Source organism: Asterias amurensis, chromosome 1 (assembly GCF_032118995.1).
Source record: "Asterias amurensis chromosome 1, ASM3211899v1".
Taxonomy (NCBI): Eukaryota; Metazoa; Echinodermata; class Asteroidea; order Forcipulatida; family Asteriidae; genus Asterias; species Asterias amurensis.
In genome coordinates, this window is record NC_092648.1 from 12,525,429 (window position 1) to 12,548,127 (window position 22,699).

Consider the following 22,699-nt stretch of genomic DNA (forward strand, 5'->3'; position numbering starts at 1 on the left):
ATCGAACTTGACATTTGCTCATCTGTTTGTAGGTTTTGGAGCAGCATTGATCTAACCCCAGTGAGAGTCATCGTTACTAAGTCACACACTCCCATTATCAGGTAAATAGCACAATTTATATGTTAAAGGGAAGGTACACGTTTGGTAATTACTCAAAACAAATATTAACTTAAAAACTGACTTGGTAACGTGCATTGGAGAGCTGTTGTTAGCGACTCCCTCTGGAGTAACATAGTTTTGAGTGAGAGGTAATTTCTCACTAAAATTTTCAAAAACTTCTAGCGAGAAGTCTTTTATTCCTATCTGGTCATGTTCCTTGTATCGAATTACCATTACAAGTAGGAACCAGACTATTTTGTTCTTCCAGCCTCGGTTTGGTAACATTGATATCAATGGGAGAAATTCAAGATGGCCGCACCATGATAAAGGTCTATAAGGCCATCTATGTTTTTACAGTCCTACATTTTTTTTTTTACAAAAGCGTACTGATGGGATAAACCCCTTCCCTCCCAGCTTACAGTTTGTACACTTGCAAAAAATTTATTGTTGTGAATGTTTCTTCATGTGCGATCATTTTTTTTTTATCCGTCTCATCTGCAGCCTCTCCTTCACCAATGACTCCCAGTTCCTTGCAGCGAGTGATGAAAATGGTCTGCTGACGATGTGGGGGAACAAGGAGACCAACCGAAAAGTACCCAAAGTAGAAGCCTTTCTGGGTATCGGAAACATCTCAAAAGGTTCCAAAGGTCGACTAGGGTCAAGCTCGTAATCCACAACGACAAAGGGGTATACATTTTAATCCCCTGCCCCAACATCTTCCCTCACACCACGAATCGAGTTTGGGCGGGATATTCTTGAATGGTAAAGAACACGTAGCATTGCTATTCATGTATCTTCCAGCTGGACGATGATGAGGGCGCACTGGGGATGTTGCTTGCACAAACGCGACAGGACCGAAGGAGACACACATGCCATTCTGTACGCACATTGAATAAGAAGTACACGTTGGAGATTGTGTTTATTGAACGCAACGCGATGCTTTTTTGTCAACTTACAAAATGGCCACACAAACACATGCTGCGTGATGCCGTTTTGTCAAAATGATGCGCATGCCAGACTGCGTTTATAGGCCAGTGGCACTTTAGTTCTTATATATAACTCTATGTTCTCCACTGATCCCTGCTGAAATGTGGTGTGTGATCTTGTTCCGACTGTATTGTTCTCGGGGCGTGTTCTCATTGTTCGGGCGTGCGAACAGTTCACAAGGGCCAAGAACACATGGCCAAGAGTCTAGCCAGGAGGTAGTCGAATACCTCATTTTGAATCAACACTTTATTTGTCAAACTATTAACAAAATATTTTGCCAATTTGTACAGCAACTTTTGAAAGAAATGCTACCTCTGAACTTGTTTGTCCTAAGATCCTAGCCATAGGTAAAATTAATTATAACATCCCATACAAATATTCTGCATTTTCATTGGTTGAGAGCGCTTCACATGATATGTCTTAGTTTTACTAGACGGCGGCCGTGTGATAGTGCATTGTTTGCCATATGATAGTCCATCGACTATCACACGGCGTGCTGTACCCCGACGTGTTTTTACCCACCTCGAACCCAATCAGTTGTGCATCTGTGTATCTGAAACGAGCGTACGAACGTTACGTGTACGAAGATGATAAATAGTCTGTTGGAGTGTTAAAAAATAAACATTGACTGCTTTAACTCGTGCTATGGTTAAAACTGTGACTCCCTCAGTGATCCCTGGATGTGCCGTTTTAGAAATAGAACGCTCCGAGGATCACCTCTGGAGTCGTAGTTTTAACCATACATGTAGCACTCGAAGCAGTCAATATTTGTATACTACCACGCAGAGCGTTTGTTGTGCAGTAGTAGTGTGTCAAACAAAAATCAGGATCACTTACAAGATGGTGACCAAATAATCAGTGCAGTGAGTACATGTAGCCCTAACTGTCTTCTAAAGATTGCAAAACTGGTTTAAGAAGTAACCTTAGAATGTGGTGCTCAAACAGATCACAACCGTTCCCGAAAACGTTTGTGATCCTTGAAACAATTAGTTCCGCACATTGTGATGTCAATATGGCAGCACTCTGTTATGAAGGTGGTGAAACCGTAAATGTTCATGTTGTGAGGATGCTGTATTTTTAGGTATGTTTTAGTTCTTATTTTTACACGTGACATCAGCTTTGTTAAGTTGTTATTTCAACTCCACCTGATTGCCTTATCGACCAACGAAAACACTAAAATTATTTTCGTGGCGAGAAGATAATATCGTCTGAATGTTTGCAACAAATTCGCAACAAATAATTCTCAGCAGTTGAGTTGTGCTCAACTCTCTTGCGAATATCGCAGCAAACTAGAGTTGTGACGGCAAATTCACGTCAAATTTTGCAACGCATTCGCAGAAAGTATGAACCGGGCTTAACACCTCAGAGTGACCTCTATGGTTGCTAACGTTCGACAACGCTGGAGGCGCACAACTCGTCCAATTGAAATTGTTGGCAATATTGCACGAGTGGATTGCACCCCAGATGCTGCTTCTTGCAAGATGCAAGACATTTGTTTCCTGGGAAAGACAGCTCTGTAGGTGAAACGTAAGCTTCCGTTTGAACCTATCACCTAAGGCTTGAGAGAACCTAAGGGAAAAACACCACAGCTATCGCCATATGTACTCTGATCCATTCCCACCCGAGTAATATGTGATTTTTTTATTTCCACACAACTTGGGAAAGTACTGAGTATACAGTGCTTACACACGTTGGTGTAAGGATAAACCAAATAATGATCTCATTTATATAGAAAGGTTTGCGGTAACACCATGTAATGACTCTCTCTAATGAGTTGGGGTGGTGCTGAAAAGAACTGTTGGTTTCAACTCTTGAAACCAACTCTTGAAACCAACGGTGAGAGTTGAAACCAACGGTGAGAGTTGAAACCAACAGTTCTTTTCTGAACCACCCCAACTCATTAGAGATAGTCATTACATGGTGTTACCGCAAACCTCTCTATATCGTATTTCCACCATGCAAAGTTTCAAACCTACTGGTCTCATTTATGTTTTTTTAGTAAATTTAGTACTTACGGATTTATAAATCCACTGACGAGACCAAACAATGCATTATTAACGAACTTGTTTGTTGTCTGACATTGTCTGATAGAAAACAAAAGGTTTAAGTTTAAAGAGGTAATTTATAATAAATTACCATAAATCAATTAAGTTGCAGTTGTATAGTTTCATGACCATTGATATGTCAACAGCTGAATTGTTCGTAACAGCCTTTAGCCTTGCACTGTACGAATAAGTATATTTATAAATACATAAATTGCCAAATTTGTACACACCAAAAGCATTTGTACATTTTATAAGTGGCTCTAGAAAAGTTATGTTTATATTTTTTAGTTCTACCCTTCCCATCTTCGGCGCCCAAATGTGACAAGCTCACACAAATTTAATGGCATTTCACAATGCTATTTCCTTTTAACAAAGTTTTGGGCACTATGTTTATGTGGAATTTACCTCACGCAAACTTAAGATGCGCGTGAAAGCAGAAACTTTGATTAACATTTTTCTGCTAAGCAGAAATGAGCAAGATACCTGTCACTGCTGGTACGTTTGACATAGTAATTTCGGAGAGCTGTTGATAGTATAAAACACTGTGAGAAATGACTCCCTCTGAAGTAAAGTAGTTTTTTAGAAAGGAACAACTTTTTGAATCTGAGAAAGACGTTATGCCCGAAGCCTTTCTCAGGCATCTGAAAGCACACAAACTTGTGCAACAAGGGTGGGTTTTTTTTCATTATTCTCTCGCAACTTAGATGACCAATTGAGCCCAAATTTTCACAGGTGTACTATTTTACGCATATGTTGATATTCACCAAGTGAGAATACAAGTCTACCGTCTTTGACATTTACCAAACATGTCCATGGTGCCTTATGTAAAACAACAACTTGCCCTCCACCTTATGACATAACCACGCAGGATTTTGTCTGAGCAATTCGCCTAGAGCAATCACCTTTGACCAAACAAGAAATGTTAACCCCACATGACTCTATTATTCGTTTAGACTTGGTTCCAAGTCTTTGAATGTCAGTACTGATTGTGGCTTTTAGTAAACCTGGTAGCCATTACATTATTGCCTAAAATAGCGCCCTCTTGTGGGTTAATCTCAATATAAACCACAAGGGAAACTGACTGGGTAAATTTTGAAATGATTTTTGGGGTTGAACAAAGAATTGACTAGAGTGGGATTCGAACCAACGACCTCCGGATTAATGTGCCGGCACTCTACCAACTGAGCTATCTAGCCCTATATTGGCGGTGTCCAATTAATCTCCATAATTATTTGAGATTAAGTGTTAGGGCGTTCGATAGCTAATCTTTGGGAGTTTTTAACCCCAATCTCAGACTTGAAATCAAGTGTATCATTCACTTAAACAAAAAACTCACAAATAACATTCATTCATCGAAATCATCAGGTATAGTGATTCCCACCAGCATTTTTCTAGCATAACCAACATTTGTATTCAAAGGAGTGTATGCCACTCTACATAGCCCCAGGGTTTGATACACCAGGTTTGGGTTCCACAAAGAGTTAAGACTAGTCTTATCTCAAGTAGGGACGAGTGACTCGTCCTAACTTGGGTAGCCTTAAGTTTTTAATATCTCTTAACTCTTTGTAAAATCGACCTTTAGTTATAGACAATGTGACCTCTGACGTCACTCAAAAACCATAACATGATTCGCGTGCATACCGTTTGGCAAAACCTAGCGTTTTGGCAGTCAGCTTAAAAGTACAAGCAATCTTACCATGACGACGCGTCTTTTTGCCCGGCGAAACATGACGTGTACAGTGTTTTGTCAACAGAGGGCGGTTTGAAACATAGGTCACATCGTCTATTTGATAGCATTTTCAATTCTGAAATATGTTCTTTTATTTTATGTTCTGTCACTTATGAATGTACCTTAACAGCATTGAAAACTATGCCAAGTAAAAAATATAGACAATGAATTTTGTTAACGGAAAAAAAAGTAATTGCTAAAAAGTATATTAATAATGTTTGTTCATTTTTCTTTGTCCAGTCCATTTAGTTTGTAAATGTTTGTTTAACGAATGGTACAAATAACAGTTACTGTAAATATAAATAATGCCTATCCGAATTTCATTAGATTGCAATTTGTAATTTTATGAAGTATTTTTTGTAATTTATATATGGAAGCAGTACGTACATCAGAATTTATATATTTTTTATTGTTGTTTGATATTCAACAGAATTGCAACTTGTAATAAGTGATGAAAGAATTTGTAATGAAAATATGCAATGTAAGCAAGCACATAAACGTATTGCTATTTCAAAGAAAGTTTTATTTTATGATTTGGGATTAGATTGGAAAAGAAAGGTACATGTCTGTATTATTTTGTTCTTAGTTTTTAATTTTGTTGTTTTGTACTGAAAAAAATAAAAATAGAATTAATCTACACTGATGGTGTCAAATCTTTTTGTTTCCGTAAGTAAGCAGTAACAATTAACTTTACACTTGTGCAGTTGCGTGGCAAGGAGTTTGCGCGTGACCTATGCAGTCAGTGGCAAGGCAAGGAGTGCGCAAATGGCTTGTGCAGTCGGTGGCGAGGCAAGGAGTGCGCATCTGACTTGTGAAGGCAAGGAGTGGGTGCATGAATTTTGCAGTGGCAAGGAATTAATTTTCCTTTTGTGCAGTAGCATGGCAAGGAGTGCGCATGTGTATTGTGCTGTAGCATGGCAAGGAGTGCGCGCATGACTTGTGCATTATTGGCGTGGCAAGGTGAGTGCCTGCGTGACTTGTGCTGTGGCCAGGCAAGGAGTGCATTTGTGACAAGTGCAGCGGTCTGGCAAGGAATTAACTTTGTCTTTTGTGCAGTGGGGAGGCAAGGAGTGCGCATGTGACTTGTGCAGTGGTGTGGAAAGGAGCTGGCCCCTGACTTGTGCAGTCAGTAGCGAGACAAAGAGTGCCCATGTGACTTGTGCAGGTGCGAGGCAAGGAGTGTGCGCATGTATTGTGCAGTGGCAAGGAGTACACACATGACTTATCTAGTGGCTTGGCAAGGAGTTCGAGTGTGACTTGTGCGTTTGCGAGGCAAAGAGGGCGTACACGCTCATAACCGTTAACCAGAGTGAAAAATGTTCTTTATCCCCAATGCAAATTGCAGTGGCGATATTGGTAATTACTCAAAATTATTATTTGCATAAAACCTTCCTTGGTAATGAGTAATGGGGAGCTGTTAGTGGTATAAACCATTGTGAGAAACGGCTCCCTCTGAAGTAACGTAGTTTTCGAGAAAGAATTCGAATTTAGAATTTTGAGGTCACGTAATCAAGCATCTGAAAGCCCACAACTTTGTTTGACAAGGGTGTTTTTCTTTCATTCTTATCTTGCAACTCCGACGACCAATTTGAGCTCAAATTTTCACTGGTTAGTCATTTCATGCATATGTTGAGATACACCAAGTGAGAAGACTGGTCTTTGACAATTACCAATAGTGTCCAGTGTCTTTAACATCTATTATATCGCTGCGGTACCCGCTGCCAAAACATAGGATTCGAACTGCCTCTAGCTACCGGGCAACCTCGGTAGTCTAGTTGGTAAGACACTGCTCTAGAATTGCAAGGGTCGTGGGTTCGAATCCCACCCGAGTAACATGCATGTGATATTTTTTCACAGGACTTTGGAAAGTACTGAGTACAAAGTACAATGTACTTATGTAACACACATCGGTGTATGGGTAAAAACCAAAATTAATATTCTTTATCCCAGTGCAAATTTAACATCTATGATATCGTTGCGGAACCCGCTATCAAAACATTGGATTCGAACTGCCTCTAGCTTCCGGGCCTCGGTAGTCTAGTTGGTAAGACACTGCTCTAGAATTGCAAGGGTCGTGGGTTCGAATCCCAACTGAGTAATATGCCTGTGATATTTTTTCACAGGACTCGGGAAAGTACTGAGTAAACAGTGCTTACACACATCGGTGTATGGGTAAAAACCAAAATTAATATTCTTAATCCCCGTTGCAAATTTAACATATATTAAACCACAGTACAGTTCTCTACTTAAATCAATGCGTTACAAGACCAAGACGGCAAATTAATGAGAAACACACAATCAATTTATATTTTCTTCAAAATATTAATACAGCTTTCCAGGACATAACAACGGGAAGCAAATAATAGAAATTAATGTACAAGAAAAACCACCAGCTATAATAGTAACCCAGCTGGATTGATACATTCAGTCAATAATACTACAATTCTAGTCACTACTACCGTTAAAGAATGTTTTACTCTTTGCTTTATAAAAGCACTCACATTAGGTTTAGTTTTACGTCAAATCCATTGAATGTTTTTGTTTTGTATTAATTTATCTGCAAAAGTCGTTACATATTTGTACTTGTCATTGTTTCAGCCAAATGATTTGCACCACGTACATGTCACGATAACACACAATCCATCCGAGGCACAAGTTAATGCAAGATTTAAGAATAGTTAGAATGCCTTCTTTAAGTAAAGCAGCTGTTGAGCAACACAGCAGAAAAAAGTTCCTTGTGAACTGTAAAAAGTCTGTACACTTGAACTCCAAGAACATACAAACTTGAAAATATTGTGTAAACATGTACAAGCTAGAATCTGTGTACCAGAGTATTAAAGCCAGTGGACACGATTGATAATTGCCAAAGACCAGTCTTCTCAATTGGTGTATCTCAACATATGCATGAAATAACAAACCTGTGGAAATTTGAGCTCAATTGGTCATCGAAGTTGCGAGATAATAATGAAAGAAAAAACACCCTTGTCACACGAAGTTGTGTGTGTTTAGATGGTTGATTTCAAGACCTCAAGTTCTAAACTTGAGGTCTCGAAATCAAATTCGTGGAAAATTACATCTTTCTCAAACTACGTCACTTCAGAGGGAGCCGTTTCTCACAATGTTTAATACTATCAACCTCTCCCCATTACTCGTTACCAAGTGAGGTTTTATGCTGATAGTTATTTTGAGTAATTACCAATAGTGTCCACTGCCTTTAAACATCTATTATAGCATTGCGGTACCCGCTGCCAAAACAGTATTCGAACTGCCTCTAGCTACCGGGCAATCTCGGTAGTCTAGTTGGGAAGACACTGCTCTAGAATTGCAAGGGTCTTGGGTTCGAATCCCAATCGAGTAATATGCCTGTGATATTTTTTCACAGGACTTTGGAAAGTACTGAGTACACAGTACAATGTACTTATGTAACACACATCGGTGTATGGGTAAAAACCAAAATTAATATTCTTTATCCCGGTGCAAATTTAACATCTATGATATCGTTGCGGAACCCGCTGTCAAAACATTGAATTCGAACTGCCTCTAGCTTCCGGGCCTCGGTAGTCTAGTTGGTAAGACACTGCTCTAGAATTGCAAGGGTCGTGGGTTCGAATCCCAACTGAGTAATATGCCTGTGATATTTTTTCACAGGACTTGGGAAAGTACTGAGTATACAGTGCTTACACACATCGGTGTATGGGTAAAAACCGAAATTAATATTCTTTATCCCCGATGCAAATTTAACATCTATTATAGCATTGCGGTACCTGCTGCCAAAATAGTATTCGAACTGCCTCTAGCTACCGGGCAACCTCGGTAGTCTAGTTGGTAAGACACTGCTCTAGAATTGTAAGGGTCTTGGGTTCGAATCCCAATCGAGTAACATGCCTGTGATATTTTTTCACAGGACTTTGGAAAGTACCGAGTACAAAGTACAATGTACTTATGTAACACACATCGGTGTATGGGTAAAAACCAAAATTAATATTCTTTATCCCGGTGCAAATTTAACATCTATGATATCGTTGCAGAACCCGCTGTCAAAACATTGGATTCGAACTGCCTCTAGCTTCCGGGCCTCGGTAGTCTAGTTGGTAAGACACTGCTCTAGAATTGCAAGGGTCGTGGATTCGAATCCCAACTGAGTAATATGCCTGTGATATTTTTTCACAGGACTCGGGAAAGTACTGAGTAAACAGTGCTTACACACATCGTTGATGGGTAAAAACCAAAATTAATATTCTTAATCCCCGTTGCAAGTTTAACATATATTAAACCACAGTACAGTTCTCTACTTAAATCAATGCGTTACAAGACCAAGACGGCAAATTAATGAGAAACACACAATCAATTTATATTTTCTTCAAAATATTAATACAGCTTTCCAGGACATAACAACGGGAAGCAAATAATAGAAATTAATGTACAAGAAAAACCACCAACTATAATAGTAGCCCAGCTGGATTGATACATTCAGTCAATAATACTACAATTCTAGTCACTACTACCGTTAAAGAATGTTTTACTCTTTGCTTTATAAATGCACTCACATTAGGTTTAGTTTTACGTCAAATCCATTGAATCTTTTTGTTTTGTATTAATTTATCTGCAAAAGTCGTTACATATTTGTACTTGTCATTGTTTCAGCCAAATGATTTGCACCACGTACATGTCACGATAACACACAATCCATCCGAGGCACAAGTTAATGCAAGATTTAAGAATAGTTAGAATGCCTTCTTTAAGTAAAGCAGCCGTTGAGCAACACAGGAGAAAAAAGTTCCTTGTGAACTGTAAAAAGTCTGTACATTTGAACTCCAAGAACATACAAACTTGAAAATATTGTGTAAACGTGTACAAGCTAGAATCTGTGTACCTCTATTAAAGCCAGTGGACACTATTGGTAATGTCAAAGACCAGTCTTCTCAATTGGTGTATCTCAAGATATGCATGAAATAACAAACCTGTGGAAATTTGAGCTCACTTGGTCGTCGAAGTTGCGAGATAATAATAAACTTGAGGTCTCGAAATCAAATTCGTGGAAAACTACATCTTTCTCGAAAACTACGTCACTTCAGAGGGAGCCGTTTCTCACAATGTTTAATACTATCAACCTCTCCCCATTACTCGTTACCAAGTGAGGTTTTATGCTGATAATTATTTTGAATAATTACCAATAGTGTCCACTGCCTTTAAACTTGAACAAATGAGAACAAATATTATATTTATTCAAAATACAGTAACAAGTACACGGCAAAACCAAAACTTTCAATTTCTGCATGCTGGTATAGTGCACACTCATCATAATTTGCATTCATTATGTTAAAGACACTAGACACCTTTAGTAATTGTCAAATACCAGTCTTCTCGCAAATTATGCACAAAATAAGAAACCTGTGAAAATTTGAACTCAATTGGTCGTCGAAGTTGCGAGATAATTATGGAAGAAAAAACGCCCTTGTCACATGAAGTTGTGTGCTTTCATGCTTGATTTCGAGCGCGCAAGGTCTCAAAATCAATTCCAATAATTTACTGAGAAATTGAGTTTAGTTTTTTCCTTTAACATCCAACATGCATTTTGTCCGGACCGTTAAACGATTTGCTCTTCTATTTTTAGACAACTTTCCTGAGTTGGGTATTTGAGCACGGATAAAATAACAGTACGCTTAAGAACATTTAAGACAGGTGGTTAAGTAAGTGAACGATAGACAAAGGATATTAATTATTTAATCTTAGGGTCTTGTAAATCTCAAGACAATTGTTTACAGGCAACTAAACTCAACCAACTGTAATGCACATAAAATTTTGGTTGCACACAAAACAGTGTTTTAATATCCCCAAAAAAATTCTTTTGTAAGTTGAAATGTTAAGGTTTTTTCCTTTCTTCCAGAACTGGGGCCAATTTCATGGCTCTGCTTACCGCTAAATTCTGCGCTTACGATCATCATTCTCTGCAAGGCAAGCGCCCAATTTCTGCGCTAACTGTGTAAGCATAGAATGCCTAGTAACGTGGAGTTCGCAAACACACACAAACCAAACTTCCCTGCTAACAGTGACATATGCTTGGCGTACGCGCAGAATTCCCTGCTTCTGGTAAGCAGAGCTATGATGATATGGGCCTCAAGCTAAACCAAACTTCCCTGCTAACAGTGAAATATGCTTGGCGTATGTGCACAATTCCTTGCTTCTGGTAAGCAGAGCCATGATAATATTGGGCCTCAAGCTGTAGCTCTTGGTCTTTAGTTACATTATAAACAATGATTTCTTTACCATTAAGAGACAACACCTTGTCGTAGGAAAGTCATAACAACAACAAATAAACACACATATGTAGAACCATCGTCAAAATTTACATCACTGATTTACGTCCACGATCGGATGATAGTTAGGTTGAATTTGATGATTTGGTTTTTAAGGGTTGGTTTGTTTGAACATGACCACTGGGTGCTGATTTCTTGACATGTCAAGTAAACACACATAGGATCGTCATCAAATTATCACCACATGATCAGGTTGACGTGTCGATAGTTTCGTTGAACTTGATGATTTGGTGTAAGGTGGTTGGTGTGGTTGAACATGATCACTGGTTGCTGGTTTCTTGACATGTCTTGTCGTTGTCTTCAGCGGTAAGCGATGAGTCCTGCTTGGTGAAGTATGTCCAGCTTGGCTTTGATATGAGGATTCTTCATATGCCTGGATTGGTGGGAAAAAAAGATACACATTTTATTAAGTCGCAAGATCATTTGTGTTTTAAGTTTCAATCACCTCACAGGGAAGCAGCAGAACAAATGATTATATACTGGACTGTGTTGATAGTGGACTAAAGAGTGACTTTTTGTCACACTTCTGCACGGACTCATTACCATCCTTCCACTTGTTTTCCCTCAAAAACTTGACAACTTATGAGGCTGAAACTTCTACATGTAATTTATATTACAAACATCTTCATGCCCAGTGAGTAGGGACTCATGTCATGGCCACCAACTTTATCTACAAAAGGTATCAAAACCCTTGAACACTTGCTGCTAAGCGGCTCAAAGTTAGTAAGGATTCCCAGAGATTTGAATAGAATGTATTGAATAACCCCTTTGTTGCCATGAAAGTCATGAAAGTTGCCATCTTGTAGGGCAAACTGTATGTGCGTATAAATGCGTACATCAATGAAGCACGCAGCATTCCCGGTCTGATTTCTACGGCATATGCACGCACACACACACACGCACACGCTCACAGATGCCATGATGTTGTAGGGCAGATATTTGAATAGTGACGTCACATTTAATACGGTCTATAAATTTGATGATATGCAGGGTAAACAGTGTTGTGCGATGCCTGAATCTACATGAACCCTGTCGTATAGTATTGAACCAGACTTACTCTTGTAGCGCTCCAGGATTGGTCTGCATCTGCTCCAGTATAAGTCTCATAGCTGGATCCTTAAGGATGCCCTGGACCTCAGGGTCGGCCATGGCTCTCTGTTTAACTTCCTCGGCATCGTCATTGTTAATATTAGATCTAGCCGCCATCATACACTTAGTCATCTGCTCCCTTGCCTCCTGTTTTGGGGAGATAAACAAAATCATCATTTGTTATTGCCAGACCTGATACTTCATATTGCCTTCATGCCCCTTGAAATGTTCAAGTAGAATTTTACAATTTCCTAGTAGGGTGCCCTTTACCAAGGAGAAAATGCCTTGGTGCCCTTGCCCTTTCATAAACGAAGCATACAGGCCTGTTTTGCCTTTGCACCTTATTTTTTGCATTGCATTCTCCCTAGCGCTTTGTATCCTTTGGAAAAAGCGCTCTATAAATACGGTTATTATTATTAATTGTGCACAATTTGTTTTTAGGGAATAGTGGCGTGTGTGACACTTGGAACTTCTTCATGTATCATGCCACGGATTTGTTGTTGCCGTTTTCCATTAATTTTACCATTGACTGATGCAATATATTATAAGTCAATTACCAAATCAACTGTTTCCATTTACCAAGGCAAAAGCAGTCAATTACAGAACTAACTTTCCATTTACCATTGACTGAAGCAATAATATTAGTCAATTCCCACATCAGCCGTTTTCATTTACTATTGACTAAAGTGATCAATATCAGTCAAATCCGTTTACTATTGACTGAGGCAACATCAGTCAATTGCCACTTCAACTGTTTACTATTGACCAACTATATACTCCATTTACCCACATCAGCCGTTTTCATTTACTATTGACCAAAGCGATCAATATCAGTCAAATCTATTACTATTGACTGAGGCAACATCAGTCAATTGTCACTTCAACTGTTTACAACTGTCAACTATATACTCCATTTACCCCCTGACTTACCACATTGGTTGGATCAAGTTCTGATGCCTTTTGGAATGCCACTCTGGCTTCACTGTATCTGTGCATTCCATACAGAATGTGTCCTTTTCTCAGATAACCTTTCACTGTAAGAAATATTGAAATATTTGTACTTATTTTTGCTGCAGCGATTGAATCATTTTAGTGATTAGTAATCACCAAAATCAAATATTAGTTAAATTCAAATTTGAAAGCACTCTCTCATTATCAAGTTCATTCCAGTACCAATCCTCTGGAGAAATATTTCCATAAGCCTATTTGTTGCATGCCTGGTCTCTTCAACGTTTTGGCATTACAGCCTTCCACAGACAGCCATCAAACCTTTGTATTCAGGAAATAAGACTACAAAAGGAAAACTCGTTGCCGCATTTGAAACAAGCCTGACATGGACATGCTCAAAATCCCACACAAAACGTAGTCTGTTTTATGCCTTGTTTTCTCTAAAATGTTACCACCAAATATGATGAAATGTACACAGGTTATTGAAACCCAGACGAATCAGACCCCTAACTATACGATGGACATGGCCTCGGTTGCCCCTGGTCTTGGCCTTCGAAAGTTCCCCATATACTTTAAGATTATCCAATGGAAGTGCCCTATCCAAAATAAAAGTGGCCTTGCCCTTTCAAAGATGAGATTCCAGGCCTGCAGTTTGGAATTACCTTATTCCCAATTTTACTCATGTTAAAGTACTTACAGAACAATGGGTCCAACTTGATGCATGTTTCACAGTCTTGGAGCCCGAGTTTAAACTCGGCCAGTTTGGTGTACGCTGCGGCGCGATTGCTGTACAGTTTGGCATCATCTGGGTTACGCTTGATCGCTTCGCTGTAGTGCTTCACTGCATCAGCGTATTGTCCTGTGGGGGAAAAAGGTTATGAAGTTCAGTCAAGTTTTAGTTTAGCCTGAACATCTAGATTCACACTTTGAGGCTCATGAATTCTGCCAGAGATCTGTCTTTTAGCCCACGTCCGTAATCACCTTTGACCTTCAATTCATTTCAAATGGCCCTGGATATTTGCGGTTAAATCCAACGTGCATGTGTATACATATAAAGTGAATACCTGTCTTTATCCTTGCTGTTGAGCCTTGTCAAGTTTCAGGAGCAATGTAATATTGTCTTAAAGCTGTAATACTGAATTTCATCCAAATTTTGTACATGCCATGTTGTTCATGTGCACAGCCACAATCATGGTACACTTTTTGTTACAAAGACACCAAACGAACAACAGATAAATATTGAGTAACTCTTTGCAGATCTTGTATTTCATAAACTCAAGATTTTTTTTCACAATTAACACAGCGCTTGGGCCAAATTCATGGCACTGTAAGCGTAGAATCTCACAGTAAGCAATAATTTCAAGCACATGAAAGCCTTTGGGTAGATATCTGCTCAACATAAAATGTTCAGTTATTATATTGCTATCACTTTAACAATCAGAAGCTGAGGAGTAAATGAAAATGAAAAAGAAATTGAACCCAAATTCGACAGAACTACATGAGAAGCTATTTTTCACCTTTCTGGAAGCATGCGTTGCCAGCCTCCTTTGCCTCTGCAGATTTTTCTGGATCCACATAGGCTAACTTCGCCTCCTCCTTCATGAGTTTTATTACCTGAAAATATAAACAGATTTTCAACAAAATCAAACAAAATAGTATTATAAGTCCACATAATTATTACCAACACTTTTCAAAGTAAATATTTGGTTTGCGATAACACCGTTTGTGTATCTACTTGCCAGATAGATTTTGTTCTTTGAAGGGAACTATCTTGCTTTATATTCTACTACCGCGGGGGAGATCTTTCTGAAAAGAACTGTGCTGGGCAGAAGTTAGAAAACCTTTGTGCAAAGGAGACAAGTTGGAGGAAGTTGTAAGAGCCTACCTCTTGCTTTTTCTTGAGGGTGTCCGGTAACCGGTGCTCTGCCAGAGATTTGTCAAAGAAATCAATCGCCTTCTTGTAGTCCTTCTCCTTGACGTACGATGTTGCTATGCGACAAAAAGCCCTGGTGGAAATCAACAAGAAAAGCTAACGTTAAGAAATCCTGCTTTTTATTGAGCGGCACATGTTTTATGGAATAACTTGTCGTCAAATATTCATGAATGGCTCTAACAAAATTCTTTTTAAATCCCACCTTAAAATTGTTGGGTTTTTTTTAGAAAGCATTTCCGTGATGTGCAGTGTTTTTTGAATCTTTCGGTTTTATAATGGTTTATAATGAAAAATACAACAAGAGTAGGTGTTTATGCACCTTTATTTTGTCACAGGGCTTTGATTTAAATTTTACTTGTGTAATTTTTCTTACTGGTATTTTTTACTGTTATGGGACTTCGAACAGGCTGGTCCGTGTATGGAGAGAGCACATTATTAAACTCAATAAATTATTATTAATATTTCCATACATTCTTAGTTTCTCAGCTGAAGTTAAAGGCCGGTGGAATAACTTACTTAGAGATCATTTTGTAGCCGCAGCGGTTTTCTCTGCCGATGTCAACCGCATTGTTGCAGTCTGCACGGCAGGATTCATAATCCCCCTGCTCAAAGTATGCAGCTGTTGATAGAAAATACAAGGAATTCATCCATTAATTCCTCTCACAACCCGTCAAAAATTGTCAGGTAATATTCGATTGCACGAATTGCATGAACTACTTAACCTAACTCGCATTATTCACATGATGTATGAAAGATCTGGCTTACGACAGGGGTAACAAAGTTCATGTGCTATGAGTGCATACTAGTTGGCAACTATCGACAAGAGCCCAATTTCAACAAATTTTCTGCTAAGCAGAACTGAGCAGGATACAAGTCAAAAATATAGTAGTTTAGATGGTTACATAACTCTGATAAATAAAAAACTGTGTATGACAGGCTTGAAATGACACGGAGGCCTCCGTCTCCCCTGTTGCGTTGCCCCTGGTGGGTCGCCTCTGGCCTTGGTGCCCCATCAAAAGTTTCCCATTGACCAAGTTCTTCCAATGGAAGTGCCCTTTGCAAAACTGAAAATGGCCTTGCCCTCTCACAAATGAAACTCCAGGCCTGTTTGTTATTACTATCATGATTATAACAAGGTCTACAATATAATAGTAGTGTTGATATTACGATGAAAGTGAGTCCTTACCCGCTCTATTAGTAAGGAATGCTATATTTTTGGGATCAAGCTCTATGGCCTGTGTGTATAAATCAATGGCTTCAGTCAGTTCTCGCTTCTTGTAGGCAGCGTTCCCGGCTTCCTTCAGCTCATTTGCCTACAAGTTAGAAAGAAAAAAACAAGAGGTTGAATCATTAAGTGCAGGCCTCGACAAAAAAACTCACTGTATCCTGCAGCCGATTTCACGAAAGGCTACCGATTAATCCCATCTCGGGTTAGGACGAGTAACCCGTCTTAACTTAGGATGGGTTCATTGCGTCTTCCTACGTCTTCAGATAGGGAACTTGCATGTAACTCGTCTTAAGTCCTAAGATTAATCCTAAGTTAGGATGAGTTTGGTGAAATCGACAGCAGGACTTGCAATCACAAGGTTGTCGGTTCGAATCCTCCCAACCAGCCACTGAACTCACAATGACTAGATTATAATGATTGTTGTCTTGTTACTGATTCACAACTTGTTTGTGCTGTTAATATCTGAAAGATTGGCTGGGGCCAGCTTGGCGTTTATTTCCCCATTATTGGATTTTGCTGTAATCCCTTTAACGGGAAGATCATCTAAAACAAATAATCTGTATTGTCTGCTGTGTTGTTTCGTAGTCTTGGAACCTAAGGATTTGATACCCTGCCAATACAAATAGACTAACTTATTATAGACAGCTCAGTTGTTAGATCACTGGTACGTTAATCCAGAGGCCATTGGTTCAAGTTTCGCTCCATTCAATTTTTCTTTGTTCAAAACCTAACTATTTCAAACTAAAGGCCGAGTCACACTACAGCGGTAACGAAAATGATCACGACGCGAAGAGAACGCGTTCTGTTGGTTGAATCGCTAAACGCAGAATACGCACACTCAACAAATAGAATGCGTTATCTTTCCGTCATTATCATTATCATTATCGCTGCAGTGGGACCGGGCCTTTAGCCAGTTAGTATCCCTTGCGGTTTATTACTTGATTATTTGAGACAATTACACAAAAAAAGAAACTTCATAAAGAGGACTGACCTTAGTTACATTTGGATCTACTTCCATTGGTTCCTCTTCTTGTTGTTTGGCTTTCTTTGCGGCTTCTGCAGCGGCTGCTTGGCTGGCTTTCTTAGCCTCTGCACCAGCCTGTTTGGCTTGTTCCGGCGTGTCCTCACCAGCCATGTGGAGATCCACACCCAGGAGAACACTCAGGGTTGTCATGATGCGGGGATCATGGAGCCCACTGCAAATTCAAGCGAGATGTGAATGAATAATTCCCCCTACACTCTCTCGGTTAACATTCTCCAGCAGTATATTTATTTGGTTTGCGGTAACGCAATGTTTTTATCTACTTGCTGGGTAGATTGTGTTCTTTTGAGAGCTTGTCTATATATTCTACTACAACCAAGTAGATTTTTTGGATTTTGAGAGACTCTCCAGGGAGTCAAAAAACCCTTCCACATGTTGTGTATGACAGTAGCAATACAGCAGTCTTATATACTCATTTGAGAGAACTTTACACGTGTTGCCAATCCCATCCAACTACTAGCTTAGTGAGCCAGGCCCCTTCACAATTGACTAGCCATCATAAATTTTGACATGCATGTGTAAAGTTTACGCCTGTAAAATAAATAGATTCTAGCACTATTAGGGAAGCAGGGGATTACGCGCTTATGTCAAGCATATTCCACAGCCGGGAATTTTTGCTTGTACACTTGCATACTTTACCTTACCAGGCATTCTTCGCTTACACAGCTAGCACAGAAATTCGGCGTTTGCAAAGTAAGCGAAGAATGGAGCCACGAAATTGGGCCCTTTTTTATTTTATTTCTTTTTTTGTAAAGTGTCCTCAGAACTCAAGGACAGAGAACAGCAGTACACATTACCTGCTCAGAGCATTGGGGTCGGTCTGTAACCTCTTCAACAAGGCCATGTATGATGGATCCTTGAGGAATTCCCTCGTCCGGTGGTCGTTGGCCAACTTTTGCATCACTGCTGGCCCAGTGAAGGGGTTCCCTAATGGCTGACTCCCTGCCGGCCCTTCATGATATAAAACCAAAGAGAGAATGTTTTATTAGGGAGATAACAATAGTATATATGGAATTTATGAAGGACATAGTGAACTATTTACCATGCAGAACAAAGATGATTGATTGAAGAGGTGCGTTTGTTTAGATTATTTGTTTAAGTCAAGATGGATTCTTAGGAGTTGTGGCAGGATGAAGATGCAGCAAAAATGTGGTAATAATTTTCCATATCAGAAATTAAGATGAAGAAACTTAATTTCACTGCCTCATTCACTGAATGATAAAACTAAGTGAATACATCACAGAATTAGTAAAGCAATTTTTCATGTAATGTTTCATTCTTTAGTGCCCATGCGTAATTCACTAATAAAACTAACAGTGCTATAACAACTAAAACAGTTCGGCACTAAACTAGAAACTAAACACTTTTTGCAGTATTGTGGCTCTATGAATAGCAGTATCTTACTTTATAAGATACAGCAAGAAAATTACAGAAATTATTTCCCCAAATACTATTTTCATAGTCACAATTACCTGACAGGTTTTTCTGACATTCCCCTAGGCCGTCTTTCAGCTGTTGGTTGTTGGGATCATGATCCAGTCCTTCTTTGTAGGTCACTTCAGCTTCTGCGTAACGATCCAAAAAGGCCAAAGCGGCTCCTTTACGAGAATATCCCTGAAAGATGAAGAAGAAAAGTAGCATTTATGGTTTGAAAATAATGACATGAGAAAGCTTTCCTTCAAGTATTACTTATGAGGTGCTGTAGTTTTTGAGAAGTAAGTAATACAATGTCACATAATTTTCTTCCCAGGAGACAAACATTGTTTTAGCATGTACAACGTTATTACCAGTACTGTTATTTATGCGACTCTCCTGAAAACATCGCTCTGTGATTTTCACTTTTTCTCAAATTTTGACGACTAATGAGGCTGAAACTTAGTAAATTATCTTCATTCATAGGGAGTAGGGATTCATGTCACTGCCAAAAACTTGCTCTAGAAAAGTTATCAAAACCCTTAAAGGAACACGTTGCCTTGGATCGGTCAAGTTGGTCTTTGAAAAGCGTTTGTAACCGTTTTTTATAAAATGCATATGGGTAGAAAGATGTTGTAAAAGTAGAATACAATGATCCACACAAACATGCTTTGAAATTACGTGGTTTTCCTTTTACCTCGTCGACTAACACGCCAGCCATTTATGGGGGTCAAAATTTTGAATCCCATAAATGGCCGACGGTGTTAGTTCGCACAGTAGAAGGAAAGCCAAGCAATTTTGAGGCAAACTTGTGTGGATCATTGTATTCTACTTTTAAAACATCTTTCCAACCATATGCATCATATAAAAAACGGTTTCAAACGCTTTTGTTTTGACCAACTCGTCCGATCCAAGGCAACGTGTTCCTTTAAAAGGCAAGGCCTGGGCTCAATTTCTTAAAGCCTGTAAGCACAAAAATTTGCTTAGCATGAAATTTCTTCCTTGATAAAAACAGGATTACCGTCCAAATTTCCATTGATACTGGTAATCAGCTGTTGTTTGTTTATGCTGAAAATTACGCGGAAATTTGGTTGGTAATCCTGTTTTTATCAAGCAAGAAATTTCATGCTAAGCAAATTTTCGTGCTTACAGGTTTTATGAAATTGGGCCCTGTAACGTTCCTCCCATTACCTTAGCCCAGTCGGGTTTGATCTCCACAGTCTTGCATCCATCAACGAGCGCATTCTCATAATCACCCATCTTGGCGTACGCTGCCGAGCGATTACTGTAGAGTACATGGTTGGTTGGATTGAGTGCGATGGCCTGGGTGTAGAGCTCAACAGCCTTCTTGGCATCACCAGACTGTAGGGCTGAATTACCCTGTGCTTTAAGATCGTCCACCTAGCATCAAATAGAAATAATCAATCAATGTTAAACAGTTACCAGCAAATCAGTAGCCCTGTTTCAGCCCTAGGAGTAGGTGGCAACGGCCTCTGGGAAAAAACAAGTGTAGCCCATGTAGCCCACACCTTGAAGTGGCCTTCAGGCATATTTTTTTTTTTTTGTAACTACATCTTTTGCTACTTCTTCTTTTATTTTTTTGGGGGGCTTGGATTTGGAAAGAGCAGTTCCACCTTTTCTAACATTACTGACTACAGGTTCCAGACATGTGTCTTTCTGAATATTTGAATGTATTTTTAGATGTTGAACTTTGTTGCTGTATCAAAAGCTATTTCAACACATAAATTTCCTGCTGGGTACAACCATTGTAAAATCAATCAGATTTTATATTCTTGTGGTGAAGTACTTTTCAGTGTAGTAAAATATTATTTAATATATTATTACAATTTAGTATATAAATTGCAAGATGGACAGTCAATAAGTTGTTGATTCTAACCATTTATTTTGAAGTACGCAGAGTACACAGTTGCATGCACAGTGTGGTTCCCTTGTTTTGTAAAAGTCTTTGTCCTTTGGTGATTAACTCTTAAAGGGACACATTGCCTTGGATCAGTCGAGTTGGTCTTTGAAAAGCATTTGTAACCGTTTTTTATAAAATGCATATGGGTAGAAAGATTTTGTACAAGTAGAATACAATGATCCACACAAACATGCCTCGAAATTGCGTGGTTTTCCTTTTACCTCGACGACTAACATGTCGGCCATTTATGGGAGTCAAAATTTTGACTCCCATAAATGGCTGAGCATGTTAGTTCGCACAGTAGAAGAAAAACCACGCAATTTCGAGGCAAACTTGTGTGGATCATTGTATTCTACTTTTAAAACATCTTTCCAACCAGATGCATTATATGAAAAACGGTTACAAACGCTTTTGTTTTGACCAACTCGTCCGTTCCAAGGCAACGTGTTCCTTTAAGGTTTTGGGGTAGGGTAACTTTTGACATAGGGGTTTTTTGTTTTCATTCCAGTTAACATAACAGTCTGAATATTATTGAGGAACCATGGTAAGTTTAATTAATAACAATGTTTGCATTTAGTAAATAAAAAATCACCAGAGCACTCAAGTTGTTTTGTGAAACAATACATTTCCTTTTTAAAATTAAAATGGTTCCTTGCATGAAGAAGCATCCTACCTAAATGTCAATACAATTAACAGAACAAATAAACAGAGGAAAGGGCGATAATATCAATATTTATAATTGTTATTGTTTGAAACAATGAAATAGACCTGACTTATTATTATACTATACTTTATATCAAACCCGTCTAAAAAAAGAAAGAAAAAACAACTAGAACCTTGGAAAAATCCAGAGGGAAAAATTTCAATATGCAACAATTATATACCAACATCAATGAGCCATGTTGGCTCAGTGGGTTCTATCTCTGCCTTTCGCCCAAGTGACCCCGGTTCGAGCCCCGACGGAGCCGCCACCAACCACTTCGGTTTCGTGGGAGACGGCAGCGGACGAAACCGAAATAGTTGTAGCTTACTCTACGTGATGGGGATTTGGTTTTTCACCACGTCTAAATCTAAAACCACATAGGGATGCTTAAGCGATTAGATCGGTTTCAAAATCTACATAATCAATCAAGTCAAAATGCTGCGTGTTTTGTCAAATGCTGCTTGTTTTGTTGAAATTAAAATTTCGAAGGACGTTCATTTTCAAAAGTGCGCGAAGTGTTGATGAATTTGCGCGTACAATTCACGCACACTCCATGAGACTAAAATCGACACTGCGCTTAAAAAAGTTGCTCATTACACAGCGTGTTTGAAATTGCGAATACGGAAGGCATATTCTTTGAAATCAGATTAAATAATTGGTTAGTCCGATTGCTAAACTGACTTCACTCTACGGAATTTGCAATCTGTTCTCTCAGCTACGATCTACTCAATGTGATTACAAATCGTAAGATCTCAAGGAAAAGGAACAAAAAAAGTTTACCTGCGTGTTGTCGCCCATTCTTCCTGCGGTAGAGATTTGCTATACTGATGACTGTATGTCGATCGTGGATAACTCGAGAAACTCACGTGTCTAGAAGTTTCTACGGATTTGCTCGTGCTCAAACCGTACCCACTACTTTGACGTCAGAATTGATGAGATCGCAGACCACTGAATACGAGGTTGGTTAGGTAGATAATCGGTCCTTTTGGCACCCGGCCCGCGAACTCCGCATCAAATTCAAATGTATTAATATTAATTTTGTCCAATTATTATTTTAATTTGTTAATGTGGAAATTGCCCATCCTTCACTGATATTTCAAACTCAGGTGTTTCCGACTGATCGTCAGCAGTGGGTTCGAGTTCGTGACCTTTAACTTATTAATTCCTTAGTCCTTCGGATTGGACGTAAAGCCGTTGATCCCGTGTGATGTGAACGCACCGTCGTACAAGCAAGAGAATGGGATG

The 22,699-nt window shown here is 39.1% G+C and overlaps 2 protein-coding genes and 1 non-coding gene across 6 annotated transcripts in view; 1 reads left to right on the forward strand and 2 right to left on the reverse strand.

Annotated features, from left to right (window-relative positions):
- LOC139945917 (lysosomal-trafficking regulator-like) overlaps positions 1–5,497 on the forward strand; it is a 64,253-nt gene extending 58,756 nt beyond the window's left edge. For all 4 annotated transcript variants that reach the window (XM_071943444.1, XM_071943436.1, XM_071943452.1 and 1 more), the window contains exons 51-52: positions 33–101; positions 601–5,497. In XM_071943444.1, coding sequence (XP_071799545.1) covers positions 33–101; positions 601–769 — 238 coding nt within the window. In that variant the 3' untranslated portion in view covers positions 770–5,497. The remainder of the gene's footprint in view (positions 1–32; positions 102–600) is intronic.
- Trnan-auu (transfer RNA asparagine (anticodon AUU)) lies at positions 4,255–4,327 on the reverse strand. The gene has a single exon. It is a non-coding gene; the product is annotated as a tRNA-Asn (tRNA).
- A 1,665-nt stretch (positions 5,498–7,162) lies between the features above and the next one.
- Positions 7,163–22,350, reverse strand: LOC139945956 (stress-induced-phosphoprotein 1-like). Its single transcript, XM_071943500.1, has 13 exons — positions 22,235–22,350; positions 20,022–20,231; positions 18,890–19,031; positions 18,215–18,368; positions 17,367–17,571; positions 16,334–16,460; positions 15,664–15,766; positions 15,100–15,220; positions 14,732–14,828; positions 13,912–14,073; positions 13,197–13,300; positions 12,235–12,413; positions 7,163–11,550 (listed from the first exon to the last, which is right to left on the reverse strand). Exons 1-13 carry the CDS (start codon positions 22,250–22,252, stop codon positions 11,478–11,480), a joined length of 1,695 nt encoding a protein of 564 aa, XP_071799601.1. The 5' UTR covers positions 22,253–22,350; the 3' UTR covers positions 7,163–11,477.
- Positions 22,351–22,699: the final 349 nt, after the last annotated feature.

Bases quoted from the DNA above. Each gene is read 5' to 3' on its own strand.
- LOC139945956 (XM_071943500.1), bottom strand. The intron at 14,829-15,099 runs GTAGGCTCTTAC...TTATATTTTCAG, and splicing joins CCCTCAAGAAAAAGCAAGAG to GTAATAAAACTCATGAAGGA. The intron at 12,414-13,196 runs GTAAGTCAGGGG...TCCCCAAAACAG, and splicing joins AACTTGATCCAACCAATGTG to GAGGCAAGGGAGCAGATGAC.